Source organism: Filicampus tigris, chromosome 11, assembly GCF_054856515.1.
Source record: "Filicampus tigris isolate MCC_2025a chromosome 11, RoL_Ftig_1.0, whole genome shotgun sequence".
In the NCBI taxonomy this organism is placed as follows: Eukaryota; Metazoa; Chordata; class Actinopteri; order Syngnathiformes; family Syngnathidae; genus Filicampus; species Filicampus tigris.
This window is the reverse complement of record NC_141227.1, coordinates 3,108,473-3,129,677: the sequence shown is the minus strand read 5'-3', so window position 1 is coordinate 3,129,677 and position 21,205 is coordinate 3,108,473. Positions and strand designations below refer to the sequence as shown.

The 21,205-nt window shown below is 39.3% G+C and overlaps 1 protein-coding gene across 3 annotated transcripts in view; it reads left to right on the top strand.

The window, feature by feature from the left end:
* The window catches only part of gbf1 (golgi brefeldin A resistant guanine nucleotide exchange factor 1), a 113,968-nt gene that overhangs the window by 78,685 nt on the left and 14,078 nt on the right, over positions 1-21,205 (top strand). For all 3 annotated transcript variants that reach the window (XM_086045096.1, XM_086045094.1, XM_086045095.1), the window contains 18 exons: positions 884-982; positions 1,097-1,291; positions 1,377-1,569; positions 1,717-1,854; positions 1,939-2,027; positions 2,569-2,771; positions 2,907-3,030; positions 7,721-7,846; positions 11,807-11,889; positions 12,403-12,639; positions 13,997-14,090; positions 14,536-14,712; positions 15,088-15,152; positions 15,321-15,444; positions 18,817-18,888; positions 19,009-19,103; positions 19,186-19,339; positions 20,783-21,008. In XM_086045096.1, the coding sequence (XP_085901222.1) occupies positions 884-982; positions 1,097-1,291; positions 1,377-1,569; positions 1,717-1,854; positions 1,939-2,027; positions 2,569-2,771; positions 2,907-3,030; positions 7,721-7,846; positions 11,807-11,889; positions 12,403-12,639; positions 13,997-14,090; positions 14,536-14,712; positions 15,088-15,152; positions 15,321-15,444; positions 18,817-18,888; positions 19,009-19,103; positions 19,186-19,339; positions 20,783-21,008 (2,494 nt within the window). The remainder of the gene's footprint in view (positions 1-883; positions 983-1,096; positions 1,292-1,376; positions 1,570-1,716; positions 1,855-1,938; positions 2,028-2,568; positions 2,772-2,906; positions 3,031-7,720; positions 7,847-11,806; positions 11,890-12,402; positions 12,640-13,996; positions 14,091-14,535; positions 14,713-15,087; positions 15,153-15,320; positions 15,445-18,816; positions 18,889-19,008; positions 19,104-19,185; positions 19,340-20,782; positions 21,009-21,205) is intronic.

The following is a 21,205-nucleotide window of genomic DNA, read 5'->3' as shown; positions in this document are numbered from 1 at the left end:
GACAGGTGTCTGCTGTGATACAGATTATGTATCGGTCCATCATAGTGAAGAAGAAGCTGATCTGAAAGGCTAAGCTCTCGATTTACCAGTTGATCTATGTTCCTACCCTCACCTGTGGTCATGCACTGTGGGTTGTGACCAAAAGAACAAGATACCTGATACAAGTGGCTGAAATGAGTTGAATGAGTGAGAAGTTTGGTCATCCGGGCGGAACTCAGTAGAGCCACTGCACTGCCACGTTGAGAGGAGTCAGCTGAGCTGGCTTGGGCATCATTAGGATGCCTCCTGTTCGCTTCCCTGGTGACGTGTTCCAGGGACGACCAAGGACACTCTGGAAATATTTCTCCCACCTGGCCATGAGATCCCTCGGAATAGTTGGAAGAAGTGGCTGGGGAGAGGGAAGTCTGGGCTTCCCTGCTGAAGCTGCTGCCTCCGCGACCTGACCCCATGTGGTGGCTAATGGATGGATGGATGGATGCAATTGGGAAAAAAATAAATACAGATATGCAACGACTTTTTTCTTTAAATCTCTAAAGTTATTTACATGCTCAAATGATCACTTATACAACATTCCTTGAAAATCATAATGCCCCATCACCGATGAACTATTTTTAGAACAGGCCCGTGGAATACTTGTGGTCCTTGAAGCCCATATACACCACATTGGTGAGCCCAGATCTTGGTAATACAATCTCTCTTTTTTGTCAGCATAACACATTTTAGTAGTTGTGTTTCAATTCCATAAACTGTAAAATTCAAAATACAAAATGCAAGAAAAGTACTAAATTATAACAAAATATGGAAAGTTAAATGTTATACTTTAGAAAATGGTCCAGACCTGGGTGAATAAACAAAATGTTTTTTTTCTTCTTCTTTTTTGTAGCTGCTGAGCATGGACCGTATGAACCTCTATGCTTTGTCATTACGAGTGTGCTTCTTTCTCTTTGAAAGTATGAGAGTGCATCTTAAATTTCAGCTGGAGGTAATGTTTCATTTGTCAGTATTCTTTATTTGTAATATACAATCTCCCAAAAGGAAACAGATCAATGTCCACCATATACTTAATACTCTTCACAACATATGCTAAACTTTACAGATGTATCTTAAGAAACTGATGGACATAATCACATCAGAGAATATGAAGATGCCCTATGAAATGAAGGAAATGGCTCTGGAGGCACTGGTTCAGCTGTGGAGGATCCCCAGCTTTGTTACTGAGCTCTACATCAACTATGACTGTGACTTCTACTGCTCTAATCTATTTGAAGACCTCACCAAGCTGCTGTCAAAGGTAGCCTCCCCTTGTAGGGGACACATTGATACATTTAATGATGGAGTAATTCAAACTATGTATGTTTTTTTTTCCATTCCTATAGAATGCATTCCCTGTATCAGGGCAGCTCTATACCACTCACCTTCTGTCGCTCGAAGCGTTACTAACTGTGATTGACAGCACTGAGGCCCACTGTCAAGCCAAAGTGCTAGACAACACCGCTCGTCAAGAACAGTCAGAAAAACTGCCACTGGAGGAAGAAAGTGGAATGAAAAATGGAATAGATGCTACAGCTGGTAAACTATACCAATATTTAATTCCATGAAACCTTGCTTACTTTTGGGGGACTTGATAATGAGTGTGGATTTTGTTTTGTTTGGTAATGTCCTTTTTGATTTGATGTATACACATTGATTAACATTTTTCAACCGTGCATTTCTTAGATCTTATTCAAGAAGGCTGTACCAATGGTTTGAGTTTTCCACTCGTGGATCGTGGTCCAGGATGCCCACCAACCAGCGGAATTCTGATGGCAGAAAAGATGAAACTGTGTAGACAGGATCAAAGAGAGATTGACACTAGTAAGGCTAGAGACTTGCATGGTTTTAATGATATAAAAAACATGTAAACTAAAACTTTATTTTATTTTTCATTGATTCTTTCAGCTGACAAGAAAATCTTGAAAAAACCTCAGCGTTTCACTTCAAGTATACCTGATTCCCAAGAGCTGCTCGATATAAGAACAAAGAAAAAGGTGTAATATACACACACATGCACATTTGCTCACTGTTTTTTGCAGAGGTGGGCGCGTCAGTAAATTTTGCCGGTCCGTCATTCACCAGCGGCCGGGCACCCGTCTGTCATTGTCAGTCCATCATTATTTCAAGCCGAACCAAAACTGTAATTGTCAGTCCGTCAAACTGTTATTGTTACTTTAACCACGCTTCCGTTATCGCTAAATTACAGTTTGTCATCACAATTTTTCGATTGACAGATTTTTTTTAAGACTATGAGATCTTCTCCTTTTTTTCTCCTTCTTTCTTCTTCTACTTTGGGGCGGCGTTGCCTCAGCAAGGTCGGTATGGACCTGGTTAGTGACAATTCCTGTGACGGACAAAAATCCACTTCCGTCACTGCTTAGTCCATCAGTTTCCCTTCGTTCGTCAGTAAAACGGGCGTCCGTCCGTGACGTTTTGACGAACCTTTGTCAGTACTGACGGAAGGCCCACCTCTGGTTGTTTGGAATACAGTAGAGTGCATATGTAATTAAGTCATTTATTTTGCCTTTTTCATAGCTTCTTATAACAGGAACAGAGCAATTTAATCTGAAACCAAAGAAAGGAATTCAGTTCCTTCAGGAGAAAGGACTCCTCAGTAATCCAATGGATAACAACCAAGTGGCCCAGTGGCTTCGAGAAAATCCCAGATTGGACAAAAAGATGATCGGGGAATTTGTCAGTGATCGCAATAATATGGAGCTACTAGACAGCTTTGTCAAGTAAGATGTTAAAAAAACATTGAATAATTGTCAACTTAGTTATTTTCCATCTTAAAGTTTATTGAGATTTGGTGGTGATTAACTTTTAAACCTTTTTGAATGTTCACTTTTTTATAAATATGAACTGTGTTGCAGCACATTCACCTTCCAGGGCCTTCGTATTGATGAGGCCTTGAGGCTTTACCTAGAGGCTTTCAGGTTACCTGGAGAGGCTCCGGTCATCCAAAGACTTCTGGAAACATTTACAGACAACTGGCATGTAAGACTACTCATGTTTATTTAATGCATTTATTTGCATAAAACACACATTCAAAAATGGTAGTAGAGGACTCATATTGTGCTTGGGGCTGGATGGCTCAGTGGTAGAGTGGTCGTCTCCCAACCCAGAGGTTGTGGGTTTGATCCCCGGCCATTGTGACTGTGTCAAAGTATCCCTGAGCAAGATACTGAACCCCCAATTGCTCCTGATGCTGTGTCATCAGTAGGTACATGAGGTATAGTGTGAAGCGCTTTGAGTACCAAAGGTAGAAAACAGCTATAAGTGACAGCCTATTTACCATTACCATTAACTTAAATTGACCAATACTGTATATGAAAAAAAACGTGTGCATTCATGTGCATTTTCATACTTAAAAAAGAAACATTCTTGTATAAATACTAAAATATTATTCACCAACAAGCATACTGCCTGCTGCATTTTCTGGCCATTTTCAAACATCAAGTCATCGCTGGCTTTCCTTTATAGGTGTAACAAATCGAGTCTGTTCCTTAAGCTTTTTACGTAGGCTGCTTAGTGCGGAAAAATCACAGGAGAAATGGATTTTGGTGACATTTTGTTTAGTATGAATGATTCTTTTACCAACTGCCAGACTTATGCCACAGATCAAACACAAATATTTGTCACTGACATTGGTGAAACAAAAGTCAGTTTTGACTGACTGTTTGCAATAGGTGTAAAAGGGCTGAAAAAATAAAACAGTCGATATGAGGCGAGTTAATAGTTAAAGACGAAGTCAACCTAAATGTTTTTTTTAAAAATATGTTCTATGCAAGCCCACTAGTTGAAACAAAACATTCTGTTAAATAGTGTGTTTGTGGAATAAGAGTCAATCCACCCATTTTTAGCCATCTCTGGGGGCTGCCGTTTTGTCACTCTTGGCGGCTAAAAATGACATCACAACTGCTCAGGGCTCAGGTAACAACCAATCACGGCTCAGCTTCAGAAAACAGGTCAGTCGTGATTGGTCGTTACCTGAGCCCTGAGTAGTTGTGATGTCATTTTTAAGTCGACAGAAGTGACAAAATGGCCGCCCCCTTAGGTGGCTAAAAAGGGGTGGATTTTGCTGCTTATCTCGTATTACACAAACTCAATATTAATCAGAATTCCGTTGTTCTGTTTCAACCAGTGGGCCTGCTGGAAACATGAAAAAAATATGTTTGTGTTGATTTCAACTTTAAAATCTTTTCTGCAATATTCTTGACTTTCCTGACTTTCAGATCCTAAATTTAAAGGCAGAAAATCAGCCAGCGCAATTAATCTAATGTTTATCCATCCACCCATCCATTTTTTACTGCTTATCCGGGTTTGGGTCACAGGTAGGGTTGGATATCATTTGAATTTGGGCGATTCCAGTTCCGGTGCTTTGATTAGATTCCGGTTCCTAACAATTCTCGATTCCGATTAACAAAAAAAAGGAGTTATTTTTGCACAGATCACATGAACTTCCCTGTTCTTCAATTTCATGAACTTTTTACTATTTGTGAACTTTACCATGGATTATTCAAAGGGCTGTTTTTAACCAGTATATTTATTCTAATAAATTTTTTTGTATTATTATTTAGTATTATTTTTCACAAGGGCTTTATTTTTGAGAGGTTCAAAACAATACAATAATGCAATACTGAAAGCATGCTACTAAACACCAATTGATTGGCTAACCTTGTCTTGCTTTAGAAAGAAAATATATATGACAAACACAACGCTGCATTTTAAGGGCAAGCAAGGAAAGTCCATCTAATCTAAGCAGTCTATGTAACCATATGATGTATCTGTATGTACAGTATGTATATGCTGCAGCTGCGTATGCTATAAGCTAAATAGTAGCTGGATATGTGCATTTGTCTATTGTACCTGTTGGCTCAATGTTGCCATTAGACGTACTTAGCCGAATCTGACTTTTGGGTCATAAGCTGCATCGCGTCAGTTCTATGGCTAGGCATCGGCCGGGCCAGCTGGGCAGGATCACCAACCTTGCAAAGGGCGACTGCTGCCACTGCGGTGTCCCAGTGGCCGCCGCCGATGTGGAGATCCGTGGGAAGGGCCGGGCGCACGCTCAGAGTCGCCGCCTCCGCACCGTGTGTTTGCCAGCCATTACGAAGCGAGCGGAGGGGCTGACCGAGAAGACCGTGACAGCTCGAGTGGGGGCGAGCTGTCATGCTATTGCGCCGCAGCTCTTCCGAACGGCTAACTAGGAATCGAAACTTCGCACCGACGTTCTAAAATCTGAACGGTTCCTGGACAACCGGAATGATGGACCCGGTTCCATTCGACGCCGGGTTCTCGGTGCCCAACCCTAGTCACAGGGGTAGCAACCTATGAAGGGAAGCCCAGACTTCCCACGCCCCAAACACCTTGGCCAGTTCTTTCAGGGTTCTTTCACCCAAAAGACAGCCCCTCCAGCATGTCCTTAGTCTTCCCTGGGTCCTTCCCTGTGGACCGTGCCTAGAACACCTCAGCGGAGAAGAATCACAGAGGCCTAACCACATACCCAAACCTCCTCATTTGACTCATTCCAACTACCTAGCTCCAATTTTTGTATTCGTCATCAGAGTTCATCCAAGCCATTCTGCGTTTGGTCCTTCGACTAAGATCTGTTTGTCCTGAGTGACCTACCAAGCGCATAAAGCGTCTGACAACTTAGCTCCAACAGTGGTACCTCTACTTATGAATTTAATTGGTTCTGTAAGAAATTTCTTAACTAGAACATTTTGTAAGTAGAGACGTGTTTTCCATGTAAATGCCCTAATCCCTTCCAAGCCCCCCAAAATTCAGACATAAATGTTTTACACAGCATAAAAATGCATCAAAACATGTAACAAATACATGTTACAATTAGATTGCACAATAAATAAGAAGTTGTGCATAATGTAAAAAACAAAGAATAAAGAATAAAAATGGTCATTTACCTTTTAATTGTTGTCCTCATCGCTTTTTGCCCTCTTTGGTTCAAGTTCTCTCTCAGAAGTGGTTTTTGCCTGGCGTTTTGTAAAGAACTGATTTAATAACGTGGCGACTGTCGATACATTACGGTCATATTCTTTGACGAGATCAACCAAACGCATCGCTTTTTCATACTTTTCTATTATCTCTTGCTTTGTTTGTATGGACAAAAAAAAAAAAAAATTTTCTTTTTTTCATTTACTCATTTCTCCATCACTTTCTTGGGCTCGCGAATACTGTAATTCACGTAAAACTATCGGAACACCTCATGGCCCGAGGGGCGAATGACGAGGAAGCTGCATTGACATATCTATCACATATATGTCGATCTACACACATGTACACGGTAGAGGTCCCTCTTAGCCAATGGTATGCCAGGAAGATGCTCGGTAATAGCCAATGGCAGAGCAGCTATGAGTATGTTTCGTTCAGTAAACTCTGGAGCTGCTAGCAGCAGCCCATACTGTATTTTTACCTTTCATATCCTGAAATTTCTTTCGTAACAAGAGGCAATATTTTCCTGTTTTGGCGTTTCGTAACTTGAAAATTTCGTATGAAGATACGTTCGTAAGTAGAGGTACCACTGTATTTTGATTGGAACATGTCCAGTTAACCCTCCCACCACGATAAGGTGACGGCTCAAGGAGGAGTGTAGAAAAGAATGAATCACATTGCATGTGGAAAATTGATTTATGTATGCTCCTCCCACAATGGGCAAAGTTAACTGCCAACTGATTACAGGTGGATACTAGCCTTTAACTATAGTCCATCAAATTTACATGCAAATGTTCATTGATACTTACTGTACATTTTAGAATAAATTTAGTGTGTTTTGCAGACACTTGTGACTTTTGCAAACTCTTTAAGTACCTAAAAGAAGCACATTTTTGTATGCGCAAACCTTTAGCGCAGGGGTCATCAACTGTTCCTCGAGGGTCCTTATCATGCATGGTTTAGACACAATACCTTATTCAAATGATCAGGATTGTTATCATATACCTATGCAGAGCTTGCTGATGAGCTGATCATTTGAATCAGGTGTATTGAGGAGGGTAACATGCATCATAGTGGCTCTCAAGGGCCAGAGTTGGCGACCCCTGCTTTGCCCTAAGACTTTAGCTTGGTCATTGCTGATATTGGTGTCTTCATACATACGGAGCACAACTGATATTCAACCTATATTGTCTTTACACACATCTGGCTATTATTTTTCTGTTAACACCCAACAATGCTAACTGTGCAACATAACCTTTTCCATTATCAGCATTTATTTCAGCTGGTGTAAAGTTGGTGGGGATGGTGACAACATAAGTCAAGACCTGTCACATGATTACCCCTCCATATTATAGTTGTTGGGTGACATCAGTTTTAAAGACTGTGTCGCTGTCAAACACACAGGCACACACACGAGGGAAAAAGACCTACTCTATTGGTAGAACATTTGTCTTCCCAAAATAGCAAGAGAAACCATGTGACCTGGAAACTATTCCTAGTAGTGACCTTTTCTTGGATTGAACACTTGATACAAAAATAGTCATCTCAAAAGTGTCAATGAGTAATTATAGGTAATGACTCAGTGTGAATGGGTTTTCCACTCTATAGATTTATATCAGACTGTCACTTCCAAGTTTTGCATGACATCTATCACAAGGAGTGATCTGTTTACATTTATCATTAGGCTTTAAACCATGACATAATCTATACTCTTTTTACTTTTGTTGTTTTTCAGAAAGTTAATGGCTCTCCCTTCCTGACTAATGATGCAGGATTTGCCTTGGCCTACGCTGTAATAATGTTGAACACTGACCAGCATAACCACAATGTCCGAAAGCAGAATATCCCGATGACTGTAGAGGTTAGTGACCACTCACTCACTCATTCACTCACTCACTCACTCACTCACTCACTCACTCACTCACTCACTCACTCACTCACTCACCCACTCACTGAATTTGTTGTTTTTTTTTTTGGGGGGGGGGGGTTCTGCCCAACTTTGAAATTTCACAAAAGCAAAATTATATTTTATAGTTTACTACTAATTTACACCTTTGGAATTCTCATTTGTACCTCAATGTATAATGTATTGACTGTTAAATATATTTCCATGTATTTCTTCGATGGAAAAAATGCTTTTTGATTGCCAATAAACTCTGAGTAAATATTATTTTGGATCATTAGGCTTTAAAATTAAATGTGCAAATTCCATTCTAATTCACCTAAAGCTTCCTAGTATTTCTATACCAATTGTTTTTCTCTTTGTTGTCTCTGCGGTGCATGCCAGTGTCTGATGGTATGACATTCCTCTGGGAGTTGTAGCATTTGCACTGGTGCAGCTTGGCGGCTCAGAAAGCCCTCACTCAGTCAACAGCTGTAACCAGTGGTGGTCTGTCTGAGAGCTGAACTCGTAAACAGGCGACCGAGAGTTGGGGGAGGCACACTCATTTTCATCTGTTGTCTCTGCCTGTTTTTGGCGGCTTCGATGGCAGATTCTGAAGACTAAACAGGCTCTGGGGTTTTGTGAATGGATTGTGGGTGGGCTACACGTCTCGATTAACAAATGGCAAGTTCTTATTTTCTAGCTGCCCCTGCTTCATTCTTTCATGTGCTTTGAATGTTGAATGACCTTCCATGAGGCTGCATTTTGTTTAGACAATCACATTTCCAAGAGGGCATTTGTAGTTTGGGGAAGAAGACATTTGACCTGTTGGCTCAGAGAACAGGAAGGGGCTACTGAACAATCGTTTAAAGAGGCCCAATAAAAGTGGCGCCGAACACTTCAGTGACTTAGCAACTTGCAATGTGTAGTATTGAATTCAAGCACAGCTGTGGTTATTTTTGATGTGGGAAAACTATGCAGAGTATCAGTGTGTAAATCGGAGCCTTTTGCGAAGGGTTTGACAGTGGGGCGGTGTGTTTTGGAGAGGCATGGGTAAGGTCAGTGGTGTCATGTTAAATGTGCGTTAGTCATGCTGCCCTTCCTTCAACATTTCTGTTTGTGCTGTTGTCCACTAACAGTATGAGAACACTGTGTTCCTATATGACAGGTAAAGCGCTGGAAAATGCAATTTATTCTGCCTCTTTTATCCCATTATATGAACACTTATACAATCTTTAGTCCAAGAGCTGTATAAAAAGAAATGTCTTTACTAAGATAATAAAGTTTGTGTTACTGACGCCGTGGTGTATTAAGTTCACGCATTATTCACCATTATTTACCAAATCCTACCAGCCTGCAACTTGATGCTGTCAGTTATCACTCGGTGATTGTGTTTATTTACCAGAGGATCTTTGCCCTAATCCCTGTTTTGGAGACTTAACCGTATTAAGTGACACATAATGAGTGTGTACTCTCTCAGAACCCTTTTAATTATTTAGTCGATGCTTAGTTAAAGTTAAGGCATGAGACTTTGTTATATTAGCTGAAACTCATTGACAGGGACCAACCTCGAAATAACTTTTTTCCCCTGAAGGAGCAGTTTTTCTAATCTGTGACTTCATTTTAGAAGCAATTTTCGCATTTTGAGGAGCTTTTTTTTATCTGTTAATTCCTGAAGCAAGGATTTTATCAAACAATATAAATACGTCAAATAACAGGGAATGTAAGATTATTTGAATGTAACGCTGCAGTATGCGTCTGAAACTCTATTAAAGAATTTAGTAGTATATTTTTGCTTGGTTAAAGAGCTACTATGAATATTAAAGCGAAAATAAGACATATCACTGAATATCAAATGATCATTTGCAGGGCTGCCAATCAACAGAAACTTGCAGAACAATTTGCCTCAATTTCCAAATTAAAATGCTTTCAAGAACATTATTGTGCAACAGTTATTGCAGCATACAGGAAGTCCTCAATTTACGAACGAGTTCCGTTCCTACACTGGTGATGTAACCTGAATTTCCGCGTATGTCGGATTTCACCGTTAGTCAAAATTTACGTCAAAATCTTGGTATGAAAAAACATAAACACATAAGATAATAAAACATAAGATGCTGTACTTATTAGCATTACTGCTGAGAGGTGGATGAAGAAGACGAGGAGGGCGAAAAAGGCAAAGATACTGCCGCCGCTCACAGACACGATCGAGACACTCTGCGCATGCTCAACCGCAAGTAATTACTGGTCTTTGTAGTACAGGAAGTGCTTGTAAGCGGGGGTGCGGTGGTTGTACGCAAACACAAGCAAAGGTACATAAGCTCAGAGACGCAGCACAAAAGCGCACTTTTGGAGCGAGGAGGAAACCATCTGCTTCATTCCTGTGGTGACTGACATGAATATCAAGTGTTTTATTGACAGTTGAAAGTAACACGCGAAAATGATGTCCATTTGAGTCATGACGCCGTGCGTCGCCGTCATAGCGGGTTATTCAAATGCCGGAGCAACTCTGTCCTCTCATTCATGTAAACGGGATATTCAGAATGTTTCAGAAATCGGAATTTTGACCTTAACCCAAATATTGACTGCATGTAAACGTAGTCACTATGGTGCTGGGGACAAAGAGAAGTGGAAGAGGAACGGGCGTCGTAAAGTCGAAACGTCGTAGATCGCGTCTGTCGTAATCCGAGGACTTCCTGTATTATACTACAGGATAAAGATACTTTTGCAAACTGTTCAGTAGCACAACATAATCATTATTCTGTAATCATAATTAATAAATTATGGCTTAAATATTTGACATTTAAAAGTAAACTATATAAAATGTTCTTATCAACTACTGTCCAGTAAAATTGTTAGTATGATACTCTTGTTAGATTACAATCCTCAAGAATAATTTAGTATGATACTTTTATTAGATTACAATCCTCAAGAATAATGTTAAGGATTTGACCCAGCTCTGCAAAAAGAATTTTCTCAAATTCACACTTTTTAAACGATGGTGAACATTACTATTAAAAATCTTTGTTGGCAATTATGCTACATGCGCTTTCAGATCATTGTAACAAATTTTAAAAGCAGGACAAAGTTGCCCAAATTACATAATTCACCCTTTTGTCAAAATTGAACTTAAGTAAAGGGGGCAGAAAGCTCTATGTTTGCCTTTGGCATACAAATGACTGACTATGGCCCTGGATTGAGCTGGCCAAAATTATCTTTGGCCGCTTGTGCATTGATGACCAAGGCAACACTGAGCTCAGTAATCATGTGAATTGTACTACACATTGACCATCGTTCGTCGTGGTAATGAGCTTCAATTGCACGCAACATTCTCACGTGGCATCGGGACTCTTTTCCACCATCGGTTATGAAGGGATTGGTGAGGTGGGGAATGTAAAGCAGGAACAGTGGACAACGCCCCATCTGCATCTGGCGTGTTATCAAATTCATCACAATTATCTCCCAACTATTTTTTGCTTGTTTTAAACCTATTTGAGCAATCTGACCCATGATTTTTTTTTAAATATCCAAAACAATACAGACTTAACGAGTCACAATGGTGATACACAAGCTACAAATTCGACAGGAGCCCAAATTAAGAGACCAAGCCCCCGCAGAAATAACATTGTTGGTACCGGTACATTAATATAAAGTTGCGTTAGGAGCCGAGACAAGTTAAAATGAACATTATTGAGAGTATTTTCTGGCAAGCAAGGTGTTGTTTCCAGTCATATGACACGGTGCTTGCCACATAGATGACGGCTGTTAGCAGTATTGCTCTTCAGTCTTTTTGTATGTGACGCAAAATGATCATTTTGTCTTGCAAGATGCGATGTGAACCCGCTTATTTCGAGCATTCAATTGATAAAAATGTTCGCTCTGGAAGAAATTCTAAAGGAAGTTACATTTAATTAGCTGTCCTGTTTTTGTTTTCAACAGCAATTTAAGAAGAATCTGAAGGGAGTTAATGGAAACAAAGATTTTAACCAGGACATGCTAGAGGATATCTACAATGCCATCAAGTAAGCTTGACTACACACAGTGTCTTTAAAAATGTGTTTTTTCAGAATATGATATAAAGCAATTCATTCAAAGCAGTTCATGACAAAAGTTCGGTCTTGTGCAATATGTAAATACTCAAGCATGGCCTTGTGGTATATGTAAATAGAAAGCAAGATGGATGGTTGGATGGCAATTACATGGCATATTCTTATCCCTGATGATTCAAAGATGACATCAACAAAATGGGATATGCTGCCACTGAAGGCAAGTTTTATTTACCAACTAGTGTTGCAGCATCATGAGCAACTATACAGAGTCTGTATATTGCTTGTGGATACTTCAACAGCACTGATGTACCTGGACATGCGAATGCTTGACTTGACCAACACAGCACTTTGCATAAAGCGTGAAACACTTCTGGAGCCAGACTTGCTCCAAGCACTTTATTTTCCATCATTAATTGTCACAAGTGATTTAACTTGGAAACATCTGTATTCTCAACTAACACCGGAGCATTAATCTTCCTTTTGCAGGAATGATGAGATTGTGATGCCAGATGAGCAGTCTGGTTTAGTGAAGGAGAACTATGTGTGGAGTGTGCTGCTACACCGTGGTGCTTCACCAGAGGGGACTTTTCTTCACCTGCCACCTGGAAGCTATGACCATGACTTATTCACCATGACCTGGGGTCCTACTATTGCAGCTCTCTCCTATGTCTTTGACAAGAGTCTGGATGACAACATTATACAAAAGGCCATTACTGGCTTTAGGTACTGTACGCATGTGGACAATTTGGTTGAAATGGAAGATGATTAGTAAGCTAGGTTTTGAGGACAACTCCCCATAATATGAAACTTAACATACACTCAATCAGCTTAATTACAAACTTAACTCATTAAAGCCTAAAGCGCCTGGCTCAACAGCTCCCCAAAACCTAAGGTCATCTTTGGAATTACCCTTGAAAATCTAAAGTTTTCACGGAAATCCAACACCTACAAAATAATTAATATCTCAGCCCCTGTTTCAAACAGAAACATAATTCCAAAAGATTTTGAGACCTTAGACACGTGGCTTCCACACAGTCCCGAGTTTATTCATCTGTACTGTTTCAATCGAAGATGTAAAAACAAAGTGTCAGTGTAAGAGAAGCACTATTTTTAATTTTAAAAATCGAGTGGTAATTACCATCCTCTATTTTGTTACAAAGACGTCAATATTGTCATTGTCTACAAACATATACCTTAACCATATATCATGTTCGACTGGTTCTACCGGTTCAAAGTCCACAAGCGCATCACTGCCGATACTCATTTCAAAGCGTCCGCCATTATGACTCGAAAGAATTCCAGAACATCCTCTGCGGGCTCACGACACCGTCACGTGTACATTCTGAGGCATTTCATTCGTTAAGAGAACAAAAAATGGATAAAAAAAAAAGAAAATGACGTATATACTCTCCAGGCTTTAAGGGTAGAAAGATGCAACAGCGCTCCAGGCTTTAAGGGTAGAAAGACCGTTATGCACTCCCATCCTTAATGGGTTACGGTCCAGGCACAAACGGTATACAGCCTAAAGCATATAAAAACCATACAGATTTATCAATAGATTTTTTTTGAAAATATCTATACAGTATAATCTGAAAAGTGACACACAAGAGGCGGCTGTACCATTGTCTCTAGATCTGGGACAGGTATCTTGTAGCACTTACTTAGCAAACAGTATTCTTTTAGCTTTTGATAACATTCAAGATCTGGACTAGCCAGTCGACATACTAAATGTACAGCAAGCCTGTTTGCGGACGTCTCAGGCTTTCGAATGTGAATTTAATTTTTTTAATGATATCCATCCATAATAAACAGGGAAGGCCACTTAAGTCTTTCCAGAACATATTAATAGAGGCTTTTGCACATTTGTATTTGTAACATTTTTTGCAAGGACTTCTACAATTTCTGTGTGCTGCATGACTTAACACACTTAAAATTGCTGCCTGGGTTTCCATAAATGTTGTTTGATTCCAAATACACTCCAGTTGTAAGGATAATGTTATTGTAGATCATAAAAGCAATGCTAAAATTTGCAGTCATGCTGAAATTGTATACTAATGTGTGTGTGTGCGACTCTGTGCAGGAAATGTGCCAAGATAGCAGCTCACTATGGATTTAACGATGTTTTTGACAATTTGATCATCTCGTTGTGCAAGTTTACCACTCTCACCAGTGAGGTAAGAAAACTTTGCATTTGTCACTGTGTTCTGTGACTAATTGGCAAAACCTTGTTCATAATGGCATGCCAAGATGTTTTATTTGGTACCAATTAATTAATTTCACTCGTAAAATACAAAAACAAGCTGCTTAAAATAGTCACACATTTTCTTGAATTTGTGGTTTGATATACAGCCCATGTACTGTATTATGTAATAGCTGTGCTAAACACTACAGTACACCAAGCAATTAAGATATCCATGGCAGTCACAAAGTCAGATCAGATTGATTTTGTGATTTAATGCTTTTTCACAACACATTTTGATATGAAACTAGTTAAAAGGTGTAAAGGTTTGTCCGCAGTAAAGTCTTAACTGCGGACAAACTGGATTTGCTACAGCATGCTGCACTGACAGATGAACAGACAGTTAGCATTGGTATCTGACTGGTTGTTCTCCCCTCTAGTCAGTGGAAAACCTCCCAACTGTGTTTGGGAGCAACACAAAGGCACAAACAGCCGCCAAGACAGTTTTTGATCTTGCCCATCAGCATGGCAACATCCTTAGAGAGGGTTGGAAGAACATCTTGGATTCTATGCTCCAGCTGTTCAGGGCTGAACTTCTACCCAAAGCCATGGTTGAGGTCAGTTTGAAGTGCTTTTTAAGTCGGTATTAAGACTCTGACTTCAATATTTTTTAATGTTGAATTTTTTTTGTCTTTCAATTAATTTTCAATCTTCTGTGCATAGATGCTATTGAGTAGTCTACCATTTCCCTTTATTCTTTCAACTAGTCATGCATTCCAATGAGGTAATGATAAAAGTTATCATCATTGTATTTTCTAAAAAGTTAATACAATTGTTTTGTTAAACATGTTGAATTACAGCTGAAAGTCTGGACTTTGAATGCATTTTGAATTAAGTGTTCATTCATTGTATGTGTTAGTTTTCCTTGGTTTTATTCGGCGGTTTTTGCTGCCACCTACCGACAGTCCTTCAGTATTTTTTTTTTTATTCAGGTGGAGGATTTTCTTGAACCAAATGGAAAAATCTCTCTCCAAAGAGAGGAAACTCCTTCTAATCGGTATGTACATTATTTGGCATTGTGACTAATGTCTTGTGTGATGGGTTTTTTTCACTGATTTGTACAAAATGGTTTCTCGAGACTGCAATGAAAGCTTTTGATGACACAAAGAACAATAACAGAAATGGAGTAAAAACAAGTAAGCATTTTTTTTCTATATAATTTCAGTGGCGAGTCAGCAGTGTTGAGTTTTGTCAACTGGCTGACTCTGAGTGGCGCTGAGCAATCTGGACTTAGGGGACCATCTATGGAAAATCAAGAAGCCAAACAGGCCGCCATTCTCTGCATAAAGGTGCTGAATACAGTTTACATTACATGACTCTTATATCAATACAGTACATTCATCTAAAATGTAGGCAAGGCAGTTTTATTTATACAGCACATTTCATACACAAGGCAACTCAATGTACTTCACACAAGCAAAGACACAACACCTACAAGCATTTACAAACACAACAGTTAACATTCAAAAGCAAAGCAGAGAAAACCAAAGTCGCTAACAAAATTACTAGAATGTACATTGACAACATTCAAACACATTAGCAGTAAACTTTAAAAACATTTAAAAGTAAAGAAATAAAAGTGTGTTTCTAAAATATATAAAAGGAAAAAATGATTTCAAATTGTTTAGAGGACCTTAATCTAAGGTACGAAGAAAAAAACCCAACGTTTTTAACCTGGATTTAAAAGCATTTACATTCGGAGCTAACTTCACTTCTGTTGGCAGCTTATTCCATTTGTGTGCAGCATAACTGCTAAATGCAGCGTCACCATGTTTACCTGTTTACCAACTCCGAGCTCCACTAATTGACCGAAGTCTGCAGGGTGTATATTCAATCAGCATTTCATTAATTTATTCAGGACCCAAACCATTCACTGATTTATAGACAAGTAGCAAAATTTTAAAATCTATTGTACTGTTAATTGGGAGCCAGTGTTAAGCCTTTAGGACTCAGTAGCCAAAAATTGCACTCAAGTAAAAGTACTGTTACATCAGAATAATATGACTCAAATAGAAGTAAAAAGTAGTCTTCCAAATAATTACTTGAGTAAAAGTAAAAAAGTACTTGGTGAAAAAACTACTTAAGTACTGAGTAACTGTAGCAACGTCTCATTTATTTATTTATTTTTTTAAAACAACCATTCAATCAGACGAAAATACGAAAACATCTTCAGGCAAATTAAAGTCCATGCAATCAATAAAATGAATTACATTTAATTAAAGAATAGCTTAAAATAATCTTAAGGTAAATTAAAGTACTTTAATAAACAATAGAATAATAATAGTATAAATTAAAGAAATAAATTAAGCACAAGTAGCACAAAATGTCAGCCCGTGGCCTGTACTTTTTTTTTGCCAGGCTCCGCAGGCAGAACAAGGTAGCCCATGAACTCGTATAAACTGTCTGTGTTTGTGTGTGTGTGTGTGTGTGTGTGTGTGTGTGTGTGTGTGTGTGTGTGTGTGTGTGTGTGTGTGTGTGTGTGTGTGTGTGTGTGTGTGTGTGTGTGTGTGTGTGTGTGTGTGTGTGTGTGTGTGTGTGTGTGTGCGCGTGCGCGCATGCATCCGAAAACAACTCTTTCCCACAACTGAAGTTGAATATGATCACGTGACGAGACTGCAGGGCTATGCAGCAACGTTTGATTGGTGAAACACAGTCACATGGTAGAGCCTGGCGCAGGTCTCTGGCAAAGTAAATGGGCCTTTTTTCAGAGGGAGAGAGAGAGAGAGAGAGAGAGGGAGCGGGAGAGGGAGATTTAAAACTATTCCTAGAAGTACAAAATTTCCCAAAACTTACTCAAGTAAATGTAACGGAGTAAATGTAACTCGTTACTACCCACCTCGGTTTAGGACTGGAATAATATGCTCCCATCTCTTTGTTCTGGTAAGAACCTCGGGTTCTGCAGCCTTCGGAATGTGATTGATTCTGTTCGTGATTGATTTTATATGATTGCTGAAAATCAGGTCTGAGTGAATCAGCACCCCAAGAGTTCAGACTTGGTCTTTGGTTTCTAAAGACAGTGACCCCAGGTGTTTTCTAACAGCAATCCTCATTTTTATATTGCCAAAAACAATGACCTCTGTTTTGTGTTGGTATAGCTGAAGGAAATTTTGGCTGTCAGGTATGCCGTGGGAAATTATCTAATTTGTATGCCTGTGGGGTCTAGCGCCTGGCAGCGTAATCATGTCTTTAATACATTGTAGTACTCTTCCATACCAGCAGGTAGCAGCAGCACGTAGCTAATTGTCTTTGTTTAGAGACAAGCGAATTAGTGACACATTTATCCAAACAGGCCCATGTTTCACACTTGAGTAAGTATCAATATAAAACATTATAAAATATTTTTTTCTTTGTGTTTATTTAATTCCTATTTAAGACGTTATAATATAACGTAATTCTTCAATGTTAAAAAATGCTTATATAAACAATATAACACTGATATTGTTAAAATAAGCTTATTTTTGTCACAATATCAGCTGGTGGTGTGCCACAAGATATTTTTCAATGAAATAAATGAGCCTTGACTCAAAAAAGTTTGAAAAACACTGTTCTAAAGCATTTGACCCAAAGGTAACATATACAGACTGAACAGAAGGGGCCCAAGGACTGACTCTTGAAGGACCCCACATTTCATGGCCATCCGATCTCATTCAAAACTTCCAATGGTCACAAAGTAACTCCTTTCCTCTGAGTAAGACCTAAACCATTTTAGGACGGTTCCATTCAATTTTAAACAATTTCATTTATTTATTTATTTTTAATAGGAAGGGAGGTTTTACAATAGGAAGAAGGGAGCGAGAGAGATCAAGAGCGCCCCCTACCTTCAGATTCTCCCAGAAATAATAGGGTGCCGGCACACACATTTAATGATTGCTAACGGTAGAGAAGAGCTTTTAATTTGAAGATCAGAAAAGCTCTCCATGGTCCATCTGAAGTGGACGTCCTGGACTGTAGTTTTCTACTGAAGCGCTTCTGAAGATTATCAGGCAGGCCACTATAGCACTGAACCAGAGTAGAGGAAGTACAGGTTGGCCAACTTAATAAAAATGGGGATGGAAACACAGCAAGAGAGGAAGGCTAAATGCTAAGCTAACGGCCTGGATGCCAGACCATTGCTAACTCGCCCTTTGCTACCTACCGTGTAATCTCTAGATGAGCTGAGACCCAGGATAACAGCAGGTTCTAGTGATATAGAAAATACTGCTTGACGGATATTGAAGTGCTGATGGGAAAATGCCAACCGTTTTATCTACCAAGAGTTGTTAATGCCAGCTCAATACATCCCACCATGGGCCAACAAGGCTACAAGTAACGGCGTTAGCTCTCCTGCATGAAATCATAAACCAGAAACTTCACAATGCACACCAAGGCGCCAAGTTTGTTGCAGCAGGAGATTTCAACCACTGCAATCGTACAACTCTTCTCCCAAAATACGTACTTGCGTCCATACATAATGAAGACATTATTTTGCCGGAAGAAAGGATGTATTTTTGATCACGTTACAGAAAATCGTGTATATGAGTTTTTCTGCGAATAATGGATAGGTGCGCTCTCAAACCCAATTAAAAAAATCTGTGAATACTAGCCAAATTCACAAATGCAAATGCAGAACCGCAAATACACGACGGTCCAATGTATACCTGAATTTCTGTGTTTATCCTCAGCAATGTGACCCAGAGAAGATGATCACAGAGAGCAAGTTCCTACAGCTCGAGTCTTTACAGGAACTAATGAAGGTAATTGTTGTATTTTTTTGATATCTTGCTACACCTGAGTTACCTTTTTTTGTTGTTGTTCAGAAGTCTAATTTACTTATTTGATTACTAATTAAAAAATAATTTGATTATCTTCTTCAGGCGTTGATATCGGTCACCCCCGATGAAGAGACTTATGATGAAGAGGATGCCGCCTTCTGCTTAGAGATGTTACTGCGTATTGTAATGGAAAATCGGTAAGAGTTGCAACAAAGTGGTACCACATTTTTTTTCTTGTTTTGATACTTTGGTTCACTAAAACTGTATATCTGCTTTTAGAGACCGTGTGTCATGTGTATGGCAGACAGTGCGTGACCACCTCTGTCACCTCTGTGTCCACGCTAACGAGAGTTGCTTCTTGGTGGAGAGGGGTGTAGTGGGACTCCTTCGTCTTGCCATTCGCTTACTACGACGAGAAGACATTAGTTCCCAGGTACGGCAGTCAATCTTTTCTATACATTTACATATCAGACAAACAGTTACAGTGTGTAGCCAGAATTTCAGAGCTTCGTTTTTTTCCAGGGAAAGATTATTCCCCTCTATTATTGTTCACCATCTAACCCCTCTCTCTATATTATTAATGAGTAGTCAGACATCTTGGTTGTGCGCATTTTCTTCTTGGCTGGTTGAATAAGCTGCTCTGATCTGTTAAGAAAACACTTGAACAATAAATTTCATGTACACAAATACAGGTATTTCCTTTGAGTAATTTCGCAAGCCTTTTTTATTAACCGTCAACAGTAAATTAAACACATTACTAATTACAAATTCTCATCTTGAGGTTACATAGTCAAACATCAAATTAAAAATTATTCATATTTGTTTTACCGTTATGTGTTTTTCTTATTCGTTCAAATTGCAATGCGTACAATGCTCTTTGTCCAAACATCAGTATCGAGATAAATGGCAATCTAATGTTTCTCCATTTTTAATGACAGTGCCATGTAACTGATGAAACATCCTTTGATTTGATTTCCTAAATAGTTAGTTCAGGAACACCATTGTTTCTTATCACAATTTTTTAAAGAGAAAGCATTCATCCAACCATTTTTGCTGCTAAAAGGAAGTTGTAACAGTAGAACACTAAGTAGAGTTACACAGACTAACTACATTGTTCCTTAAAGTGGAAGTCAACCCAAACATATTTTTTTCAAGAATGTGTTCCTAGCAGGCCCACTAGTTGAAACACGGCATTATGATGAATTTTGCATTTGTGGAATATAAGTTAAGCAGCAAAATGCACTTGTTTTTAGTCTCTGTGGGGGCGGCCATTTTTTCTTCTGCCGACTGAAAATGGCATCACAACTGCTCACAACGACCAAAAGCACACTTTTGGAGCATCCAATCACGCATCCGTTTCAGAAAACAGGTCAGCCGTGATTGGTCGCTCCAAAAGTGTGCTTTTGTGCTGCGTCTCTGAGCTTGTTTACCTCTGCTTGAGTATTTGCGGTGGTTGCGCGCCAAATACCCCACTTCCGGGTACAAGCACTTCCTGTACTACAAAGACCAGTATTCCTTGCGGTTGTGCATACGCAGGGTGTCTCGATCGTGTCTGTGCGCGCCGGCAGTACCTTTGCCTTTTTCGCCCTCCTCTCGTCCTTCTCCATCCACGTCTCAGCAGTAATGCTAAGTACAGCATCTTATGTTTTTATTTAAATGTATTTTCGTTTTTTTATACAAAGTATTTTGACGTAAATTTCGACTTTAAAAGTGAAATCCGACATTCATTCCGAAATTCAGATTTCATCGCCAATGTAGGAACGGAACTCATTTGTAAAATAAGGACTCCCTGTATTTCATTTTGCTTTCGAGATCTCAATAACTTTGATCATTGTTTTTCCTTTTCTCTTTTTGTTTTTTGTCATCTCACATGTAGGTGCTCCTTTCCCTGCGTCTCCTGCTTATGATGAAACCACATGTCTTGTCCCGAGTAAGCCGAGAGGTGGCTTATGGCCTTCATGAGCTGCTCAAGACCAATGCAGCCAACATACACAGCACAGACCATTGGTACACCCTCTTCTCACTGCTTGAATGCATTGGTGCCGGAGTGAAACCTCCTGCCTCCTTTCAGTTTGCCTCTGCCAACACGGACATTGAAACAGGTGCAGTATTTCTCTGAATTGTAGATATAGGGCACATGTTTTATGCTTATTAACAGTTGTCTGCTCTTTTGATTCACTGCATTTTAAATTAGATTTTTCTTAGTAAACACTGTACCTTCTCAACTGATCAAAATCAAACACTTTTTTTGTTTTTTAAACCTGTGAACTAAGAATGAATACAAGAGAGCAGCATTTAC